Source organism: Lepus europaeus, chromosome 10 (assembly GCF_033115175.1).
Source record: "Lepus europaeus isolate LE1 chromosome 10, mLepTim1.pri, whole genome shotgun sequence".
Lineage (NCBI taxonomy): Eukaryota > Metazoa > Chordata > Mammalia > Lagomorpha > Leporidae > Lepus > Lepus europaeus.
The window spans coordinates 64988802-65007603 of NC_084836.1; the positions used below are offsets into that span (position 1 = coordinate 64988802).

At 44.4% G+C, this 18802-nt stretch overlaps 1 protein-coding gene and 1 pseudogene across 5 annotated transcripts in view; one reads left to right on the forward strand and one right to left on the reverse strand.

The window, feature by feature from the left end:
* Positions 1-18802, forward strand: part of LOC133768722 (SAP domain-containing ribonucleoprotein) — a 77105-nt gene that overhangs the window by 11738 nt on the left and 46565 nt on the right. For all 5 annotated transcript variants that reach the window (XM_062203513.1, XM_062203512.1, XM_062203514.1 and 2 more), the window contains one exon: positions 14302-14401. In XM_062203513.1, the coding sequence (XP_062059497.1) occupies positions 14302-14401 (100 nt within the window). The remainder of the gene's footprint in view (positions 1-14301; positions 14402-18802) is intronic.
* Positions 424-5981, reverse strand: LOC133767439 (ATP synthase F(0) complex subunit C2, mitochondrial-like; annotated as a pseudogene).

Below are 18802 nucleotides of genomic sequence, written 5' to 3' on the forward strand. Positions count from 1 at the left end.
GCGTGGCTTGCGCTTTCTCCTATACGTTCACCTAACAGCCTTTTCCACTGTGTTTTACGGTTCCCGCCGCAGTTCCTTTGTGCTTCCCTTTTCCATTACGCCTTCCCCCCATTTCCCATTTCTCACGGTTTTACTGTTGTCTTCACTTGTTATTTCTGCCCACTTCTCCATCACTGTATCGTCAGCCACCCTTTCCCACCAGGTCGCGCTAGTGCCTTCTACCTGTTCTACTCATTTCTCGTCAGAGCTGCGTTACGTCAGTGGTCCCTCCTCTTCGCCCCACGCCGGACCCGGGAGCCCTTTTTCTTCCCTGGGTGGATGCTTTCCCATGTTGTCCAGAGCTAAGATTCTCATGACGTTTTTGTGTACTTCTGTGGGAATACGTACCAAATACGATCCAGAAAATGCTCCCATCCCCTTTTTCTAGGCGGTGGTCCGTTCCCCCGGGGCGAATTTTGAAGCCTGGGGGCGGCCTGGAGAAGAGAGACCCCCCCCCCCCCCGTAAAAACCTGAGGTTAAGGAGGCCTCTAGAATGAGGAAAAGTAAAGACCCCTCAGATTTAAAAGTGTTTCGAGGTTTTTCACTCGGTTCTGCCCCCCCCCCCCCCCGCGTTCGCCTCACGCCAACCCCCTGTCCTCAGAGCTGCAATATTGTGAGAAAACGATTTTCCTCTGTGCTGTTTCATATCGCAGATGGACCCTGCATCTCTTGGTGTCACCACTGGGTGACACTCTGAAGCCACGAGATTTTAAGTTGTGTCTGTTGGGAATCTTGGTAGCTTTCTCATAACTTATGCTCCTGGAAGAAGAGAGTAATTTCTTTTAGGGTGAGTTAAGAGCTTATCGTTATTGGTTGTCTCCTTGCGTGTTCACCAGTAGTTTTCCCACTAGCTGTTTTGGTCACATCATCCTGGGAACCTTGGACAACAAGGCTGGTTCAGCAGAAACTGAAAACTGATCCTTTAAGGCTTGATGAGGGGTTTTTTTGTTTTGTTTTTTTGTTTCTTTAGGTAAATGGATTAAGAGTAAGGAGAGATAGTTTCCTTAGCCACTTATTAGTTGACACCAAATTAGCCTTTCTGTGAAAGCTGATGTATTTCTTACTCTTGGATTCTAAACTGTACTCTAGTAGGTTTTTGTGATATTTTGGAGTTACTGTTAAAATGGTGGAACTGAAATGTATAGATTGTGTCAGTGGTCTTCTAATATTTATGACAAGTGAAGAAAGAGCAACCACATTTTCTACACTTTTAATATAAATTATATGCTTCTGTACTGTTTTATGTATGTTATAAAACACACAGAAAAATTTTTAAATGAGTGTGATAAAAAGAAAATATGAATGTAAGATCTAATATTTTCTTCCTATTTGTCTCATTTTTGAAACCCCTAGAGTAAATTATCAGCTGACCCAATACTTGCCTTTATGAATTCTATGTTGGTATATGGAGTACTCCCTTCCATCATATCTGTATTTGTCAGGTCTATATTACATTTGTATTTGATTAGACAAGTCAATTTTACATAATGTCCTCTGACTGATTTCAAGTATCACAGTCTAAGAGAACTTGAGGCACTCCTGGCAGCCTAAATAGGACTCACTCTTTAATCACATTTGCTTGTCTTTGCTTTTTCTCTAGAGCACTTCTTAACCTTTTGGAGGTCACAGATATCTTTGAAACTCTGATGAAAGGTATGGACCCTCTCCCCAGAAAAAGACATGTACATACTTTGCATGCGATTTGAGGGGCCTCCTAAAACTACCTTGTAGCCCTGAGGAGTCCATGGACCTCTGGTTAAGAACCTATGCCTTTAATTCTGACTTCTAGGTTCCACTGGTGATCTTGGTGGAGTGATCCTGACTTTTGGGTTGACTTGGGGTAGTATTGCCTTTTAAAGTTTATTTTTCCACCCCCATTTTTGTAAAGAGAATTTAGGGCTTTAGTATGGGACCTCAGAGGAAAGGAATAAGTTTTGAAATAGGAAGGAAAACTATTATCTATCTGAGTTCTTAGGTAAGTCCATGTCAGCTACAAATATTTAGAGATTTTGTAGAAATGCAGTCATTCTAATACAATTGGAAAGAGACTGAAGTGTGGATGAAAATGTCTTGAATTCTTTTTTTTCTTTTTAAGATTTATTTATTTACTTGAAAATCAGAGTTACAAAGAGAGAGAAGGAGAGGCAGAGAGAAAGAGAGGTCTTCATCCACTGGTTCACTACCCAGTTGGCTGCAACTGCCAGAGCTGCACCAATCTGAAGCCAGGAGCTTCTTCCAGATCTCCCCCGTGGGTGCAGGGGTCCAAGGATATGAGCTGTCCTCCACTGCTTTCCCAGGCCATAGCAGAGAGCTGGATCGGAAGTGGAGCAGCCGGGACACAAACCGGCGCCCATATAGGATGCTGGCACTACAGGCAGCAGCTTTACTTGCTACACCACAATGTCAGCCCCTTGAATTCTAATAGTACTAGATTTCCAGTCAAACATGAGAAAAGGAACTATTTCAGAGGAGAGAACGAGAAGGGCGTAGTGATGTCAGAGTGTTGAGAACAGTGTTATCTTTGTATTATTGAAACATAAAGTGCATATATGTTTTGGTGGTCAAAGAAAGTTTGAAAGGAAAGTAAGTGAACTGTGTGACTATAAAGGTAAATCAGAGTGGTGTTGAAAAAGGCCTTAAGTTGTGTAAGGAGTTCTGGCTCTTATCAGTCATAGTAGGCCTTTGGAAGTTTAAGAAGCTTCTGATGTGATCAGTTTCTTTTGGCAGTATGGAAAATGGGATCTAGTGGGATAGGGATTTTGCCAATTAGATATTTATTATAGTAGTCATTTTCCTTTCTTCAAACCTTTATTTATTTTTTAAAAGATTTATTTATTCATTTGAAGGGCAGAGTTACAGAGAGAGAGAGACAGTGAGATCTTCTGTCTGCTGATTCATTCACCAAATGACTGAAATGGCTGGAGCTAGGCTGATCCAAAGCCAGGAGTCAGGAGCTTCTGGGTCTCCCATAGGGTGCAGGAGCCCAAGGACTTGGGACATCTTCCGCTGCTTTTCCCAGGCTATCAGCAGAAAGCTGGATCAGAAGTGGAGCATCCCTGGACTCCAAATGGCATACATATGGGATGCTGGTGCCGTAGGTGGCAGCTTCCTGCTTCAAACCTTTAAAATTATATCACTGACAATCTCTCCAGTTTGTTTTTTCACATTCCCAACTGTAGTAGCCTTATATTGTTTCCTCAGAAAGGCTGTGTTCATTCACTGCTAACAATTACAAAACATTTATTATGTGACAAGCACTAATTGAAGCTGTTTGTATACATTAACTGATTTAATTCTAACTACAACTCTAAAAGGTAAATACCTGTATTACCCTAATTTTGAAAGAAAAAAATGAAATTGGAGAGAGTAGTGAGGAATTTGATCTAGGTTTCACAGCTAATAAGTGGTTTATCAAATCCAGGAAGTCTGTCTCCAAAATTTATATTCTTTTTAAAATTTATTTTGGGCCAGCGCTGTGATATAGTGAGCTAAGCCTCCACCTGCGGTACCAGGATCCCATATGGGGCCATCTTTTACTGCTTTCTCAGCCAATTAGCGTGGAGGTGGATCGGAAGTGGAGCAGCCAGGACATAAACTGGCACCCATACTGGATGCCAGCCTTGCAGAAGTAACTTGTTACACCACAATGCTGGCCCTGCAAAATTTGTATTCTTAATCTTACCTACCTCTTCTCTTTCTTGGAACCCAAGTGCTTTACATACACTTCACTTGGAGTTTTCTTTCTTTTTATTTTTTTCCCCTCTTTTTTATTTTTTTTTATTTTTGACAGGCAGAGTGGACAGTGAGAGAGAGAGACAGACAGAGAGAAAGGTCTTCCTTTGCCGTTGGTTCACCCTCTAATGGCCGCTGCGGTAGCGCGCTGCGGCCGGCGCTGATCCGATGGCAGGAGCCAGGTGCTTCTCCTGGTCTCCCATGGGGTGCAGGGCCCAAGAACTTGGGCCATCCTCCACTGCACTCCCTGGCCACAGCAGAGAGCTGGCCTGGAAGAGGGGCAACCGGGACAGGATCGGTGCCCCGACCGGGACTAGAACCCGGTGTGCCGGCGCCGCAAGGCGGAGGATTAGCCTGTTGAGCCACGGCGCCGGCCTCACTTGGAGTTTTCTTAGGGCTGCTGTACTCTTGCCACCCTCCCTCCTCTACACCTTTGTCCAGTTACCTAACTCCTGGTCATCCTTCAGATAGAAGTCCGATGTTTACACAAGGCAGCCTTTCTTGTTCTCCCGATCTACACACATGGTCAGGCCATGTTTTGTATATCTTTATAGGACTCTGCAGTTTTTTTTTTTTAACCAGTTAAACACTGTATATATGGCCTTTGATTGTCTTGGTCTCTACTAGATTGTAAGTTCCATGTGGGCAGGGTTGCTTTCTGTTTAGCTCATGATTTTTCTGTGTCTAAGATAATGCTAACACACAGTAGGTACTCAGTAACTATTTGTCAAGTGAATAAACTGTTAAGATCTGAAATAGAGCAGTGGCTATCAGAATGGGAATAAATTTGAAGGCAATTTGGGTTATAAAATTCTAAGTATAGATCAGCTAGATGTGGGAGAAATGATTCCAAAGTTTGGGTAATGATACTTTCAGGTTAGGAGGAAGAGAAACAGTGAATTTGTGCGGGAGAGAAGGTGATAAGCTCTGTTTGGGCCATGTACCAGCTACCTTAATGCTGGGGATACAGCAGTGAGCAAAACACAGAATTCTTACTCTCATAGAACTTACACTTTAGGGAGGGAAGGCACAGTAAATAAGTAAAATTTATAGGATGTCAAATGGTGATAGTGTCTGTAGAGAAAGGGGATAAGGGATTACCATGACAAGAGTATAGTAGTTTAAGGCCGGCACCGTGGCTCAACAGGCTAATCCTCCGCCTTGCGGCGCCGGCACACGGGGTTCTAGTCCCGGTCGGGGCGCCGGATTCTATCCCAGTTGCCCCTCTTCCAGGCCAGCTCTCTGCTATGGCCCGGGAGTGCAGTGGAGGATGGCCCAAGTGCTTGGGCCCTGCACCCCATGGGAGACCAGGATAAGCACCTGGCTCCTGGCTTCAGATCAGCGCAGTGCGCTGCCCACAGCGCGCCAGCTGCAGCGGCCATTGGAGGGCAAACCAACGGCAAAAGGAAGACCTTTCTCTCTGTCTCTCTCACTATCCACTCTGCCTGTCAAAAAAAAAAAAAATAGAATGACTAGGTATGGTCTCATTGAGAAAAGAATGTTTAAGCAAAGAATTAGAGGTAAAGGAGTTAAACCATGTGCAGTGTGTTAGAGGAATAGTATGAGACCAATTTGGCTTAGCAGTGAGCAATGGTAATAAAATGTAATGGTGGGAGAGGGGAGGGCAGATTCTTCAGGGTCTATAGGACTCTGGCTTTTATATCTTTATTTTTTTTCTTATTAATACAGTATTTATTTGTCTTCTCTCTGTCAAACCCTGAGCCAAACGCTTTTCCCCAGGCTGCCTGGGAAAGTAAAGTAGAGAAACATACAGGGCAGATGAGACACTGGACAAAGAACTTTGGGAGATGGAGACAACTCCTTTGCATGGTGAGAAGGATGAGAAAGGCCACCATCAGGTGAAGCAGCCCCATGGGCTCCAAGAGTGCAAAGTCCAGAGTGGCATAGGAGAAGAGCTGCTGCTTTAGAGAGGGGTTCCTGGCATAAGCAATGATGAGGCTTCCAATCCCAGCTTCAGAGCCAGCCATGTGAGCCGTGGCACCCTCAGTCCCAATGAATTTGGCTGCTGTGTTAATGTCCCTTGAAATGGCACTGGTTTGGAAGCTGGGACTTGGGACTGCCATCCTGCTGAGGTATTTATCTGTCAGTGTCTCTGGTCTTTTGAGCACCACTGCAGACAGTGGTCAGCTCAGTAGCTGTGAGGTGCTCCTGACCAAGGAGGAAGTGAACATGAACTTGGAGCAGGCATATGTTTTTCAGGCATGAAGTGCTGTATCATGAAAGCTACTGTCAGTGGAGAGAAGACAGGGAAGCTGGCTTTATCACTTTAATGAAATAGGAAATCAGTGGATGGTTTTTGAATAAAAGTGATCTGTTCTAAGTTTCCAAAAGGCCACTCTGACTGCTTTGTTGAAAGTGAACTAGTGGGGCAAGGGCTGAAGAGTTTTGGTAATAGCTCCCTGCTAATGTGCTTGGGAAAGCAGTGGAGGATGGCCCAAGTGTTTGGGCCCCTGCACCCACATGTATGACCCAGAGGAATCTCTGGGCTCCTGGCTTCGGCTGGCCCTGCCCAGGCCATCGTGGCTTTTTGGGGAGTGAACTAGTGGATGGAAGATATCAACCCCCCCCCCCCCACCTCTGTCTTTCCTCTCTCTGTGGCTCAGCCTTTTAAGTAAATAAATAAAGCTTTAAAAAAAAAAGTTTTGTTAATACAGTAATCTCTATGAGAGAAATGCCAGGGTAATAGTATCTGCAGTGTTGAGAAGGTTATATTTTGGGGATACAGCTGGCAGGATTTATTCTTTTATGAATAAGTTTGTGATAGAGATGGATTGAAGACTGGCACCGTGGCTTAACAGGCTAATCCTCCATCTTGCGGCGCTGGCACACCGGGTTCTAGTTCCCGTCAGGGCGCCGGATTCTATCCCGGTTGCCCCTTCTCCAGGCCAGCTCTCTGCTATGGCCCGGGAAGGCAGTGGAGGATGGCCCAAGTCCTTGGGCCCTGCATCCGCGTGGGAGACCAGGAGAAGCACCTGGCTCCTGGCTTTGGATCAGCAAGATGCGCCGGCAGCAGCGGCCATTGGAGAGTGAACCAACAGCAAAAAGGAAGACCTTTCTCTCTGTTTCTCTCTCTCACTATCCACTCTGCCTGTCAAAATAAATAAATAAATAAATAAATTAATTAATTAATTAAAAAAAAAAGAAAAAGAAATGGATTGAAAAGATGGCCAATAAGGAATCATAGAGGGAATATTAGTGGGTTGGGTAGAAGGAGGCTGAAGAAAGAAAGAAAAGTATTTTTTTTATTAAGATTTATTTATTTATTTGAAAGAGTTATGCAGAGAGAGAGAGGTCTTCATCTGCTAATTCACTCCCCAGTTGGCTGCAACGGAAGGAGTTGTGCCCATGGGGGTGAGGGGTAGGGGTCTTCCATCTGCTAGTTCACTCCCCATTTGGCTGCAGTGGCAGGAGTTTTGCAGATCCAAAGCCAGGAGCTTCTTCCAGGTCTCCCATGTGGGTGCATGGGCCCAAGGATTTGGGCCATCTTCTACTGCTTTCCCAGGCCTTAGCAGAGAGCTGGATTGGAAGTGAGTGGAGCAGCTGGGACTTGAACCAGTCCCCATATGGGATGCCGGCACTGCAGGTGGTGGCTTTACCTGCAACGCCACAGAAAAATATTAACATCTTGATAGTTAGATTAGTTAGTTAGATTAGGCTAGAATCAGAGAAACCTGAGCTATCATATTAGCCACACTGTTTACAAACTTATGACTTTAAGCAAGTTATCGAGTCTTCAAGCAAGTTATCGAGTCTTCAAACCTCATTTTCTTACTTTATATAATGGTATAATATTAGCCATATAGGTTTGTTGTAAAGATTAAATGAGGGGCCGGCGCCGCGGCTCAACAGGCTAATCCTCCGCCTTGCGGCGCCGGCACACCGGGTTCTAGTCCCGGTCGGGGCACCGATCCTGTCCCGGTTGCCCCTCTTCCAGGCCAGCTCTCTGCTGTGGCCAGGGAGTGCAGTGGAGGATGGCCCAAGTGTTTGGGCCCTGCACCCCATGGGAGACCAGGAGAAGCACCTGGCTCCTGCCATCGGATCAGCGCTGTGCGCCGGCAGCAGCGCGCCTACCGCGGCGGCCATTGGAGGGTAAACCAATGGCAAAGGAAGACCTTTCTCTCTATCTCTCTCTCTCTCACTGTCCACTCTGCCTGTCAAAAAAAAAAAAAAGATTAAATGAGGGGCCTGCATTGTGATGCCAGCATCTCATGTAGTCCCAGTTCAAGTCCTGGCTGCTCCACTTTAGTACTGCTCCCTGCTAATGCACCAGCAAAAGCTGTGGAAGATTTGGGCCCCTGCCACCTACATGGAGACCTGGATGGAGCTCCTGGCTTAAGCCTGGCCCATCCCCATTTCTCTCTCCCCGTCACTCCCTCTCCCCCCACCCCTTCCCCACACTCTGTTTTTCTAATAAATTAATCTTTAAAAAAATAAATAATAAAAAGATTAGTTAAAATACTTTCAAAATACTGGCACATGCAAGAGTACTTCAGAAAGTTTGTGGAAATGCCTGTTATAAAAAGACTGCATGGGTTCAAAGGTTTGTTTGCAGCAAAAGAAACTTATTTTTGAGAGGCAGAGAACCAGAACTTTGATTTGCTGGTTTACTCCCTAAATGCCTGCAGCTGTTGAAGCTGAGCCAGCAGCTAGGGACACAATCTTGGTCTCCCACATGGCTGGCAGAACCTAATTAAGCCATCATTCTTGCCTCCCAGGGTCCTGCCTCCCAGAGTCTGCACTGTCAGAAAACTGGAGTCAGGAGCCAGAGCTAGAAATCAGATTCAGGCACTCTGGTGGATATCTTAACCACTAAGATGAATGCCTGCTTTCCAAACTTTTAATTCCATTTTCCCACAGACTTAAAAGATTTATTTATTTGAGAGAGAGAGAGAGAGAAAGAAAGAGATGTTCCATCTCTAGTTCATTCCCCAAATGCTTATATCAACCAGGGTTGGGCTAGGCTAAAGCTAGGAGCCTGGAACTCCATTTGGGTCTCCCACATGGGTGGTAGGGACCCAAGTACTTAGTCCATCCTCTGCTGCCTTCCTAGGTGCATTAGCAGGAAGCTGGATCTGAGCACAGTAGCAAAAATTTGAACAGACACTCCAGTAAGTGGCGGCTTAACCCACACCATAGCACCTGCCCCTACGTGAACTTTTTTTTTTTTTTTTAACGATTTATGTATTTATTTGAAAGGCAGAGTTGCAGAAAGGCAGAGGCAGAGGAAATGGATAGGGAGAGAGAGAGAGGTCTTCCATCCTCTGGTTCACTCCTCAGGTGGTTGCTACACTGGAGACTGACTCCAATGATACGAGGCAATAGCAGGGTCTGCAGTGGGAACTAGTTCAGCTCTAGATGTCAGCTCTAATTCTGGATCAGACCATACTAGATAAGTGTCCTGTGCAAGAACTGTCACAGACTTCATTTCTCTGGTACCTGATAGATTCCTAGAAGGGAGGAGAAGAGAGTGACAGCTCTGTTAGAAAGATGAACTCTGAATTGCTGATTCTTTACCAAAAATATTACTTTTTCCAGGAAAAAACTGATGGGCTTTTTAGAAAGAATAGCAGTTAGAGGAAATAAAGATCAGCCAACAACCTCTGCCTTCACATACATTGTGAATGATGTTTTTAAAATGTTAGGTGATATCTAGGTGCTGCAATTACATATGACTTTCTTTCCTCTATACTTTTCAGAGACTCCTAACTAGTCTGTAGTGAACTTGATAGTTTATATAACAAACAAATAAAATTTTCTAGTGTAATTAAAATTGAAAGACTTTGGAAGCTGAGAAAGGAAAATACTATTGAGAAATGGACATTGAAAATCACTTAAAAGGACAGATGTTTGGTACAGCTTTAAGACAATGCTTAGGATGCTGGCATCCCATATCAGATTGCCTAGGATCTAGTCTGTGTTCCATCTCTAGTTCTGATCTAGTCCGTGCTCCATCTGTAGTTCTAAGCTCGTGCTAACGCACACCCTGGGAGGCAGCAGGTAAGAGCTCAAATACTTGGCTGTCTGGCCCAGTCAATGCTATTATGGTCCTTGAAATTTGAATCAGCAGATGGAAGATCTGTCTCTCTCTATCTGCCTTTTAAATAAGCAAAAAAAGTTTTTTTAAACATTACATAAACTCTGGATTATAAATTATTGTTATTTCAGGTATGTTCCGTAGACTAGTACTGGCCCATGAATTAGCTTTTACTGTTTAGTGTTAAGTACAGAGTAAGCTTTTAGAAACTTCTGTAGTACTGTGACATCACTCCTACACAGAAATATATGCTCATTTTTCTAGTTTTTTTTTTTTTTTCGAAAAATAGTGGTTGTGTCATAGTTGGAATATTATAAAAAAGCAACCCTATCATTCTTTCTGAGGCCAGCACTGTGGCGTAATAAGCTAAGCCTCTGCCTGCAGCACTGACATCCAGTATGGGCTCTAGTTAGTGTCCCAGCTGCTCTTCTTCTGATCCCACTCTCTGCTATGGCATGAGCAATGGCGGATGGCCCAAGTGCTTGGACCCCTGCATCCATGTGGGAGACCTGGAAGAAGCTCCTGGCTCTTGGCTTTGGATAGGCCCAGCTCCTGCTCTTGTGGCCATTTGGGGAGTAAGCCAGCGGATGGAAGACCTTTCTGTCTGTCTGTCTGTCTGTCTCTAACTATCTCTCAAATAAATAAATAAAAGCTTTAAAAAGAAAAAAAAATGCATTAAGGTGGAGCCAGCGCTGTAGTGTAGTTGGTTGAGCTGCCTTTTGGGCTCAGGTGCAGATCTAGCTCCTTGCTAATGGGCTTGGGAGAGTAGTGGAAGATGACCTGAGTGCTTGGGCCCCTGCACCCACATGGGATACCCAGAAGAAGCTCTGGCTCCTGGCTTTGGTCTGGCCCAGTCCTGGCCATTGCAGTTATCTGGGGAGTGAACCAGTGAATGGAAGACGTCTCTCCCTCTCTGTAATTCTGCCTTTCAAATAAATAAGTAAATCTTTAAAAAAAAAATACATTGAAGAGCTTGTATTGTGGTACAGTTAAGCCACTACTTACAACTCCAGTCAGCATCCCATATTGGAGTGCTTTTACTCTGCTTTCAATCCAGCTTCCTTCTAATGTACCTAGGAAGGCAGGGGAAGATGGCCCACATGCTTGGGCCTCAGCGACCCACTTGAGAGACCTAGATGGAGTTCCTGGCTCCTGGCTTCATCTTGGCTCAACTCCGGCTTTTGGGGCCATTTGGGGAGTGAACCAGCACTCCTTCTCTCTGCATTTCAAATAAACAAGTCGTTAGAAAGACTACATTGATCTGTGAACTTCAGAAATCTGAGAACCAGTGATTTTTGTCTAATCTTGTCTAATCCTTCATCCAGTTTCTGTCTAAAATTTGTTCTTGGTAGTTGCCAGCTGATACTCTAAATGTTTTACACTTTTACTGGTTTAAATCTTTCTAACAACCCTGTATTTAGCTACTGTTATTTTTCTATTTTACAGGTAAAGAAACAGGCACAGAGAAATTGTTAGTCCCCTAAGGTTACATAGCTGCAAGTGATAAAGTTGGAATTTGAACCCAGATAGTCTCAAGGTCAGAGGCTATCTCCTAGCTTCTGTACTGTAGTTGCTTAGCTTTTTTTTTTTTTTTTTTTGGAGAAAGAACTCCCATCACTGGTTCATTCCCCAGTGTCTACAAATGCCAGGGCTGAACTCAACCCAAGTATCTGATGTGACTAGAACACAATAACTTGAGCCATCATCACTGCCCCCAGGGTCTGCAGGGGAAAGAAGCTGAAATCAAGAGTTGGAACCAAGAATCAGACTCAGGCACTTGAATGTGGGATGCAGGCATCTTAACCACTTCTGCAATCATTTTTTTATAGGCAGAAGCCTTAAAAATATTTTTTAGTGGGTGATTATCTACCATGTTTCTCAGTAGAAAATGCTGTTGGCTTGGGTAGGACAGTTCTCTGCATTGCATCCATACCTGCCTGCCCTATTCACTAAATTCTCTACCTCTGTTTGTTGTGATATTAAAACAGAACTCCAGGCCGGCGCCGTGGCTCAACAGGCTAATCCTCTGCCTAGTGGCGCCAGCACACCAGGTTCTAGTCCCGGTCGGGGCGCCGGATTCTGTCCCGGTTGCCCCTCTTCCAGGCCAGCTCTCTGCTGTGGCCCGGGAGTGCAGTGGAGGATGGCCCAAGTGCTTGGGCCCTGCACCCCATGGGAGACCAGGAGAAGCACCTGGCTCTTGGCTTCAGATAAGCGCGGTACGCCGGCCACAGCGCACCAGCTGCGGCAGCCATTGGAGGGTGAACCAATGGCAAAGGAAGACCTTTCTCTCTGTCTCTCTCTCTCTCTCACTGTCCACTCTGCCTGTCAAAAAACAAAACAAAACAAAAAAACAGAACTCCAGCTCTTTATTTCCAAAGGCTCCCCTGGCAGAAGACTTTTCCTTTTTTTAAAAAAGATTTATTTTATTTATTTGAAAGACAATTTCAGAGAGAGATACAGACAGAGAGGTCTTCTATTTGCTGGTTCACTCCCCAGATGGCTGCAACAGGCTGGAGCTGCGCCAATCCAAAACCAGGGACCAGGAGCTTCCTCTGGGTCTCCCATGCAGGTGCAGGGGCCCAAGGACTTGGGCCATCTTCTACTGCTTTCCCAGGTCATAGCAGAGAGCTGGATTGGAAGAGGAGCAGCTGGGACTAGAACTGGTGCGCATATGGGATACTGGTGCTTCAGGCCAGGGCTTTAACCTGCTATGCCACAGGGCGGCCCCTCCTTTTTGTTTTTAAAGATATATTTACTGTGTGTTTGAAAGGTACAGATAGAGAGAAAGAGGGATTTTCTATCTGCTGGTTCATTCGCCAGATGGCTAGGGCTTGGCCAGGCTGAAGCCAGGAATCTGGAACTCCATCTGGGTCTCCCATGTTGGTACAGTGACCCAAGTACTTGCTTTCCCAGGCTCCTTTAGCAGGGAGCTAGCAGCTGGGACAGGAGCCAGTGCTCATATGGGATGCAGGAGTCACAGGCAGTGGCTTAACCTGCTGTGCCACAGTGCTGACCCCAGAAGACTTCTAAGATACAGGGCACACAAGTTGTGAAGTCCCTTTTTTTATTTATGTATCTTTTTTATTTGAGAGATACAGAGCTTCTATCTTCTTATTCCACCCCTCCCTTCACCTCCAATGCCTGCAATGACTTGGGCCAGAGCCTGGATCCAGGAACTCAGTCCAGGTTCCTACATGGATGGCAGGAACCCAACTACTTAAGCTATTTCCTGCTGTCTTCCAGGGCCTGCATTGGCAGAAAGCTGGAATTGGACTTGGAGTGAGATATTGAACCCAGATATTCTGATAGAGAACACAGGCAGCTTAATTGTGAGGCCAAAACCTGCCTCCTGAAGTTCTCATGTGGGAATCTGCTTTCTGGCTTCCACTGGTTAGTCTTAGAATCTTTACTTCAAAATCAGGGAAGTTATCTTTCAGACCAAACATCTATTTATGTGATCATCTGTTTATAGGACTTTTGAACCTCCCTTTTCTTGCTTGCTTTCCTTGGATTAACCTGTGATTATGCTTCACAAAATAAGAACATAGAGCCCAGAAAGGCCATTATATTTGTTATGGATACTATATTTCAATTATCTGTGACCCAGATTTACTTAGGTAGCAGATCTTACTATTAGCCCTTTTTGCTTAAAATCTTGAGGACTTTATCCTTTGAGTTACCATTGAGCCAGATCTCCCTCATCCAATTTTTATATAATTGAAGTTTTTAATCTTAAGTGTAGAAATTTCAACATTTATTCCTTTGTTTCTTCTAAATTGAATCTTCATTTTGGCTCCTTGTTTCACTGCAGAGGTGTTTCTTTTTTTGTTGTTTTTGTTTTTGCTTCATTCTGTCAGTAATCCATTAAATCTTCCTCCTATTGTCTGTGAAATTAAGCATATCTGGTATATCTTTAGTCAGGTTACTGATTTAAAAATCTTTGAAACAGCTTTGCAGCATGCCATTTGATATTTTCATTTAAATGTCTTTTAATCCATTGTTGAATTAAAATAGCTGACATTAAGCTTAATTCTAGGTGGTCAGATCTATATGCATTTATATGGTTGAATGTAATAAAGGGTCTTAGATCATAGGTAGTAAGGAGACTCTGATTTTACATTATTGCTGTTTCAGGTTAAAAATTCATTCCTTCATATACTGGCACAGTAATCATTAGGAAAAATAATTTTACCCTCTCAGAATTATTCAGAAATAGCTAAATATTTGTGTTAATAGATGCACAAATAGATTGGAATTTTACTGAAGAGTGATGTTTATTCTTAGCAGCTGTTACTCCTCTTGCATATTAAATCTTGTTAGAAGAAAGTAGATCATATTTGTGGACCTAGAGGCTTAGTAGGATTAAGGGCAGTAGTTTGGGATTGGACTTTATTTTCATTTTATTTTGTGAAAATTACCTCTTTTATTGAGATTCATTCTGTTGGCTAAGGAAAAGTTTTATTTTATATTTTCAGCTTGCTGAACTAAAGCAAGAATGTCTTGCTCGTGGTTTGGAGACCAAAGGAATAAAACAAGATCTTATTAACAGGCTCCAGGCATATCTTGAAGAGCATGGTGAGTACTTCATGGAAGCGTGGAAGCAGAACAGTGTGAGTGAGGGGATTGATTTTTAGCCTCTGCCACTTGGATTTCTTCTTCTTTTTTTTAACATTTATTTATTTGAAAGTCGGAATTACACAGACAGAGAGGAGAAAGAGGTCTTCCATTCACTGGTTCACTCCCCAGTTAGCCGCAATGGCCAGAGCTGCGCCTATCTGAAGCTAGGAGCCTGGAGCTTCTTCCAGGTCTCCCACATGGGTGCAGGGGCCCAAGGATTTGGGCCATCTTCTTTGCTTTCCCAGGCCATAGCAGACAGCTGAATTGGAAGTGGAGCAGCTAGGACACAAACTGGAGCCCACATGGGATGCCAGCATTGCAGACGGCAGCTTTACCCACTGTACCACAGTGGAAGCCCCAGATGTCTTTTTGTAGGTCATTGGTTAACTGTACTCTTTTTTTTTTTTTTTAAGATTTATTTATTTATTTGAAAGGCAGAGTTAACAGATAGAGTGTAAGATCTTCCATATGCAGGTTCACTCCCCAAATGGCTGCTATGGCCGGAGGTGGGCCAGTCAGGAACCAGGAGCTTCTTACAGGTCTCCCATGTGGGTTTAGGGGCCCAGGCATTTGGACCATCCTTCTCTGCTTTCCCAGGCCATTAGCAGGGAGCTGGATTGGAAGTGGAGCAGCTGGGACTTGAACCAGTGCCCTAATGGAATGCCAGCACTGCAGGCAGGCAATGGCTTTACTTGCTAAGCCATGGCACCAGCCCCACATATACTCTTTAAAAAAAAAAAAAAACATTCTGAGCTTATGACTAGTTTCTTCTAGCACTTTAAATAGTTATTTATTTGAAAGGCAAAGTGACAGAGAGTGGGAGAGACAGAAAGAGAGCACTTCTACCCACTGGTTCACTTCCTAAATGGCCACAACAGTTAGAGCTGGGTCAGACTGAAACCAGGAGCTAGGAACTCCATCCTATACTCTCACATGAGTAGCAGGGACCCAAGCAGTAGGGCCATCTTCTGCTTCCTTTCCAGGTACATTGACAGAAAGCTGGATCAGACGCAGAGTAGCCAGGATTTGAACCAGCACTCTGACATGGGATGCCAGCATTGCCCTGAAGCCTCACAGTGCTGATCTCAGATATATACTCTTAATTAAGAGCATCAGGGAAGCTCTTAGTGGGGCAGGTATTGTAACACAGTGAGTTAAGCTACAGCTTGGAACACCTGTGTTCCAAATAAGAGTGCTGGTTTGAGTCCTGGCACTTCTGCTTTTGATAACTTCTTGTTATGCATCCCAGAAGATAGCAGAAGTGCCTGGGCCCCTGCCTCCCACTTGGAAAGATCTGGATAGAGTTCTGGGCTCCCAGCTTCAACTTGGCCTAGCCCCTGCTGTTAGAGGCATTTGGGGAGTGAACATTGTGTAGAAGATAGATCTATCCATCTCTCTCTCTATGTCTGTCTTTCTCTGCTACTCTACCTTTCAGGAAGATGAAAGTAAATAAACATTTAAAAAATCTATGAGATGCTGGTGTTGTGGTGTAGCAGGTAAAGCCACCACCTGCAATGCTGGCGTCTCATATGGGTGCCAGTTTGAGTCCCAGCTGCTCCACTTCAGTCCAGCTCCCTGCTAATGTACCTAGGAAAGCAGTGGAGGATGGCCCCAGTCCTTGGGCCTCTGCACCCAAGTGGGAAACCTGGAAGAAGCTCCTGGCTCCTGGCTCTGGCCTTGCCCAGCTCAGTTGTGGTGACCATTTGAGGAATGAACCAGCTGATGGAAGATCTCTCTCTGTGTCTCTACCTCTCTCTCTGTAACTCAACCTTTCAAATAAATAAATAAATCTTTTAAAATATGTAAAAAATTTAAAATTATAAGAAAAAATTCTTAAAAATCTATGAGGAAAAAACTGTGTCTTCCAAAACAGTGATTATCATTTAGAGAAATATTCCCCTTAAACATTTTCTGTTTCAACAGCTTATTTAAAGGCTAGCATAGTAATAGTAATATAAGTATCATTAGACTGATAAATGAATGACTTGAATTCTAATTCCTCTTTTTTTTTTTTTTTTTAAATATTTATTTATTTGAAAGTCAGAGAGAGGGAGAAACTGAGAGAGATATCTTCTGTCCATCGTTTCACTGCCCTAATGGCTACAGTGGCTGGGCCTGGTCCAGGCTGAAGCCAGGAGCCTAGAACTCTATCCAGATCTCCCACTTGGATGGTGTGGGCTCAAGCACTCAGAACATCTTCTATTGCATTCCCAAGTGCATTAAGGGAGCTATAGTGGAAGTGGAGCAGCCAAGATTTGAACCAGAACTCACATGGGATGCCAGCATCATAGGCAACAGCATAACCCACTGTCCAATGCCTACTCCTCTAACTCCTCAACTTTGGACAGTCATTATTTACATTAATTAAGTATCTGATTCTCTATGAAATGAGACCAATGTGTGGATCCTTAAAATGTATAAACTGGGTAATCTCTGACCCTTTCTGACTCTGACCTTTTCCAATGATATCTTAATGAGAAAACTCAACTTCACTTAGGGCACATTGTTACACCAGGTTATAGAGAGTACCTTCTCTAATTTTTATTAATTTATAGTATTTCTTTTTTTTTTTTATTTTATTTTTTTTTTATTTTATTTTTGACAGGCAGAGTGGACAGTGAGAGAGAGAGAGAGACAGAGAGAAAGGTCTTCCTTTGCCGTTGGTTCACCCTCTAATGGCCGCCGCGGTAGCGCGCTGCGGCCGGCGCACCGCGCTAATCCGATGGCAGGAGCCAGGTGCTTATTCTGGTCTCCCGTGGGGTGCAGAGCCCAAACACTTGGGCCATCCTCCACTGCACTCCCTGGCCACAGCAGAGAGCTGGCCTGGAAGAGGGGCAACCGGGACAGGATCGGTGCCCCGACCGGGACTAGAACCCGGTGTGCCGGCGCCGCAAGGCGGAGGATTAGCCTGTTGAGCCACGGCGCCGGCCAATTTATAGTATTTCTGTTCCTTATGTTACTTCCCTCCAGCCTCCTTAAACAACCATTCTAATGTGTTTGGTATGCATGTTTTGTCCTTGTAAACCATGTAGTGTTGTTTGGTACAGTATTTTCATTTTTATAACTGATAATGAAGCCATAGCCATAACTTTGTCTTAACTTTTTTCTTTTTTTTTTTTTTTCTTTTTCTTTTTTTAACAGAGTTAGACAGTGAGAGAGAGAGACAGAGAGAAAGGTCTTCCTTCCGTTGGTTCACCCCCTAAATGGCCGCTACAGCTGGCGCACTGCTCTGATCTGAAGCCAGGAGACAAGTGCTTCCTCCTGGTCTCCCATGCGAGTGCAGGGCCCAAGCACTTGGGCCATCCTCCACTGCACTCCCGGGCCACAGCAGAGAGCTGGACTGGAAGAGGAGCAACCGGGACAGAATCCGGTGCCCCAACCGGGACTAGAACCTGGGTGCTGGCGCCGCAGGCTGAGGATTAGCCTAGTGAGCTGCGGCACCAGCCTTGTCTTACTTTTCTCACTGTTTTCATTTCATTTTATTTTTATTTGAAAAGCAGAGAGATCTTCCATCTTCTGGTTTACTCAGTAAATGCCCACAAAACAACCAGAACTGGGCCAGGCTGAAGGCAGGAGCTTGTAACTCAGTCTAGGTCTCCCACGTGGGTGGCAGGGAACCATGTACTTAAGCCATCATCTGCTGCCTCCCAGGCTGCACATTAGCAGAACCAGAAGCAGAGCTGGGACTTGAACCCAGACATTTTCCAGTATGGGGTACGATGTCATAAGTGATGTCTCAGTTGTAGGACCAAATGCTTGCCTCCTTTTTTTTTTTTTTTTTTTTTTTTTTTTTGAGATATTTCTGTGTGTTATGTAGATGTGTGATCATCTAGTCTATTGATTGCAGTTCCTACATAGCATTCTATGATGTATGGACACTACATTTTACTTAATTCACCCAATGATGACAGACAACTGTATTGACTCCAAGCCCCTACTCCTAGTCATGTGTTGCTTAATGATGGGACTGGTTCTGAGAACTGTGTCATTAGGCAGTTTGCTTATAGGAACATGACAGTGTATTGACACAAATGAAGACAGATATGGTATCACTAGGCTATGCAATCTTTTTTTTTTTTAAAGATTTATTTTTATTTATTTGAAAGACGGAGTTATGAGAGGTAGAGACAGAGAGAGAGAGGTCTTCCATCCAGTGGTTCACTTCCCAAATGGCTGCAACAGTCAGGGCTGAGCTGATCCGATCCGAAATCAGGAGCCAGGAGTTTCTTCCAGGTCTCCCACGTGGTACAGGGGCCCAAGGATTTGGGCTGTTCTCCACTGCTTTCCCAGACTCATCAGCAGGGAACTGAATTGGAAACGGAGCGGCTGGGACTCAAACCAGTGCCCATATGGGATGCT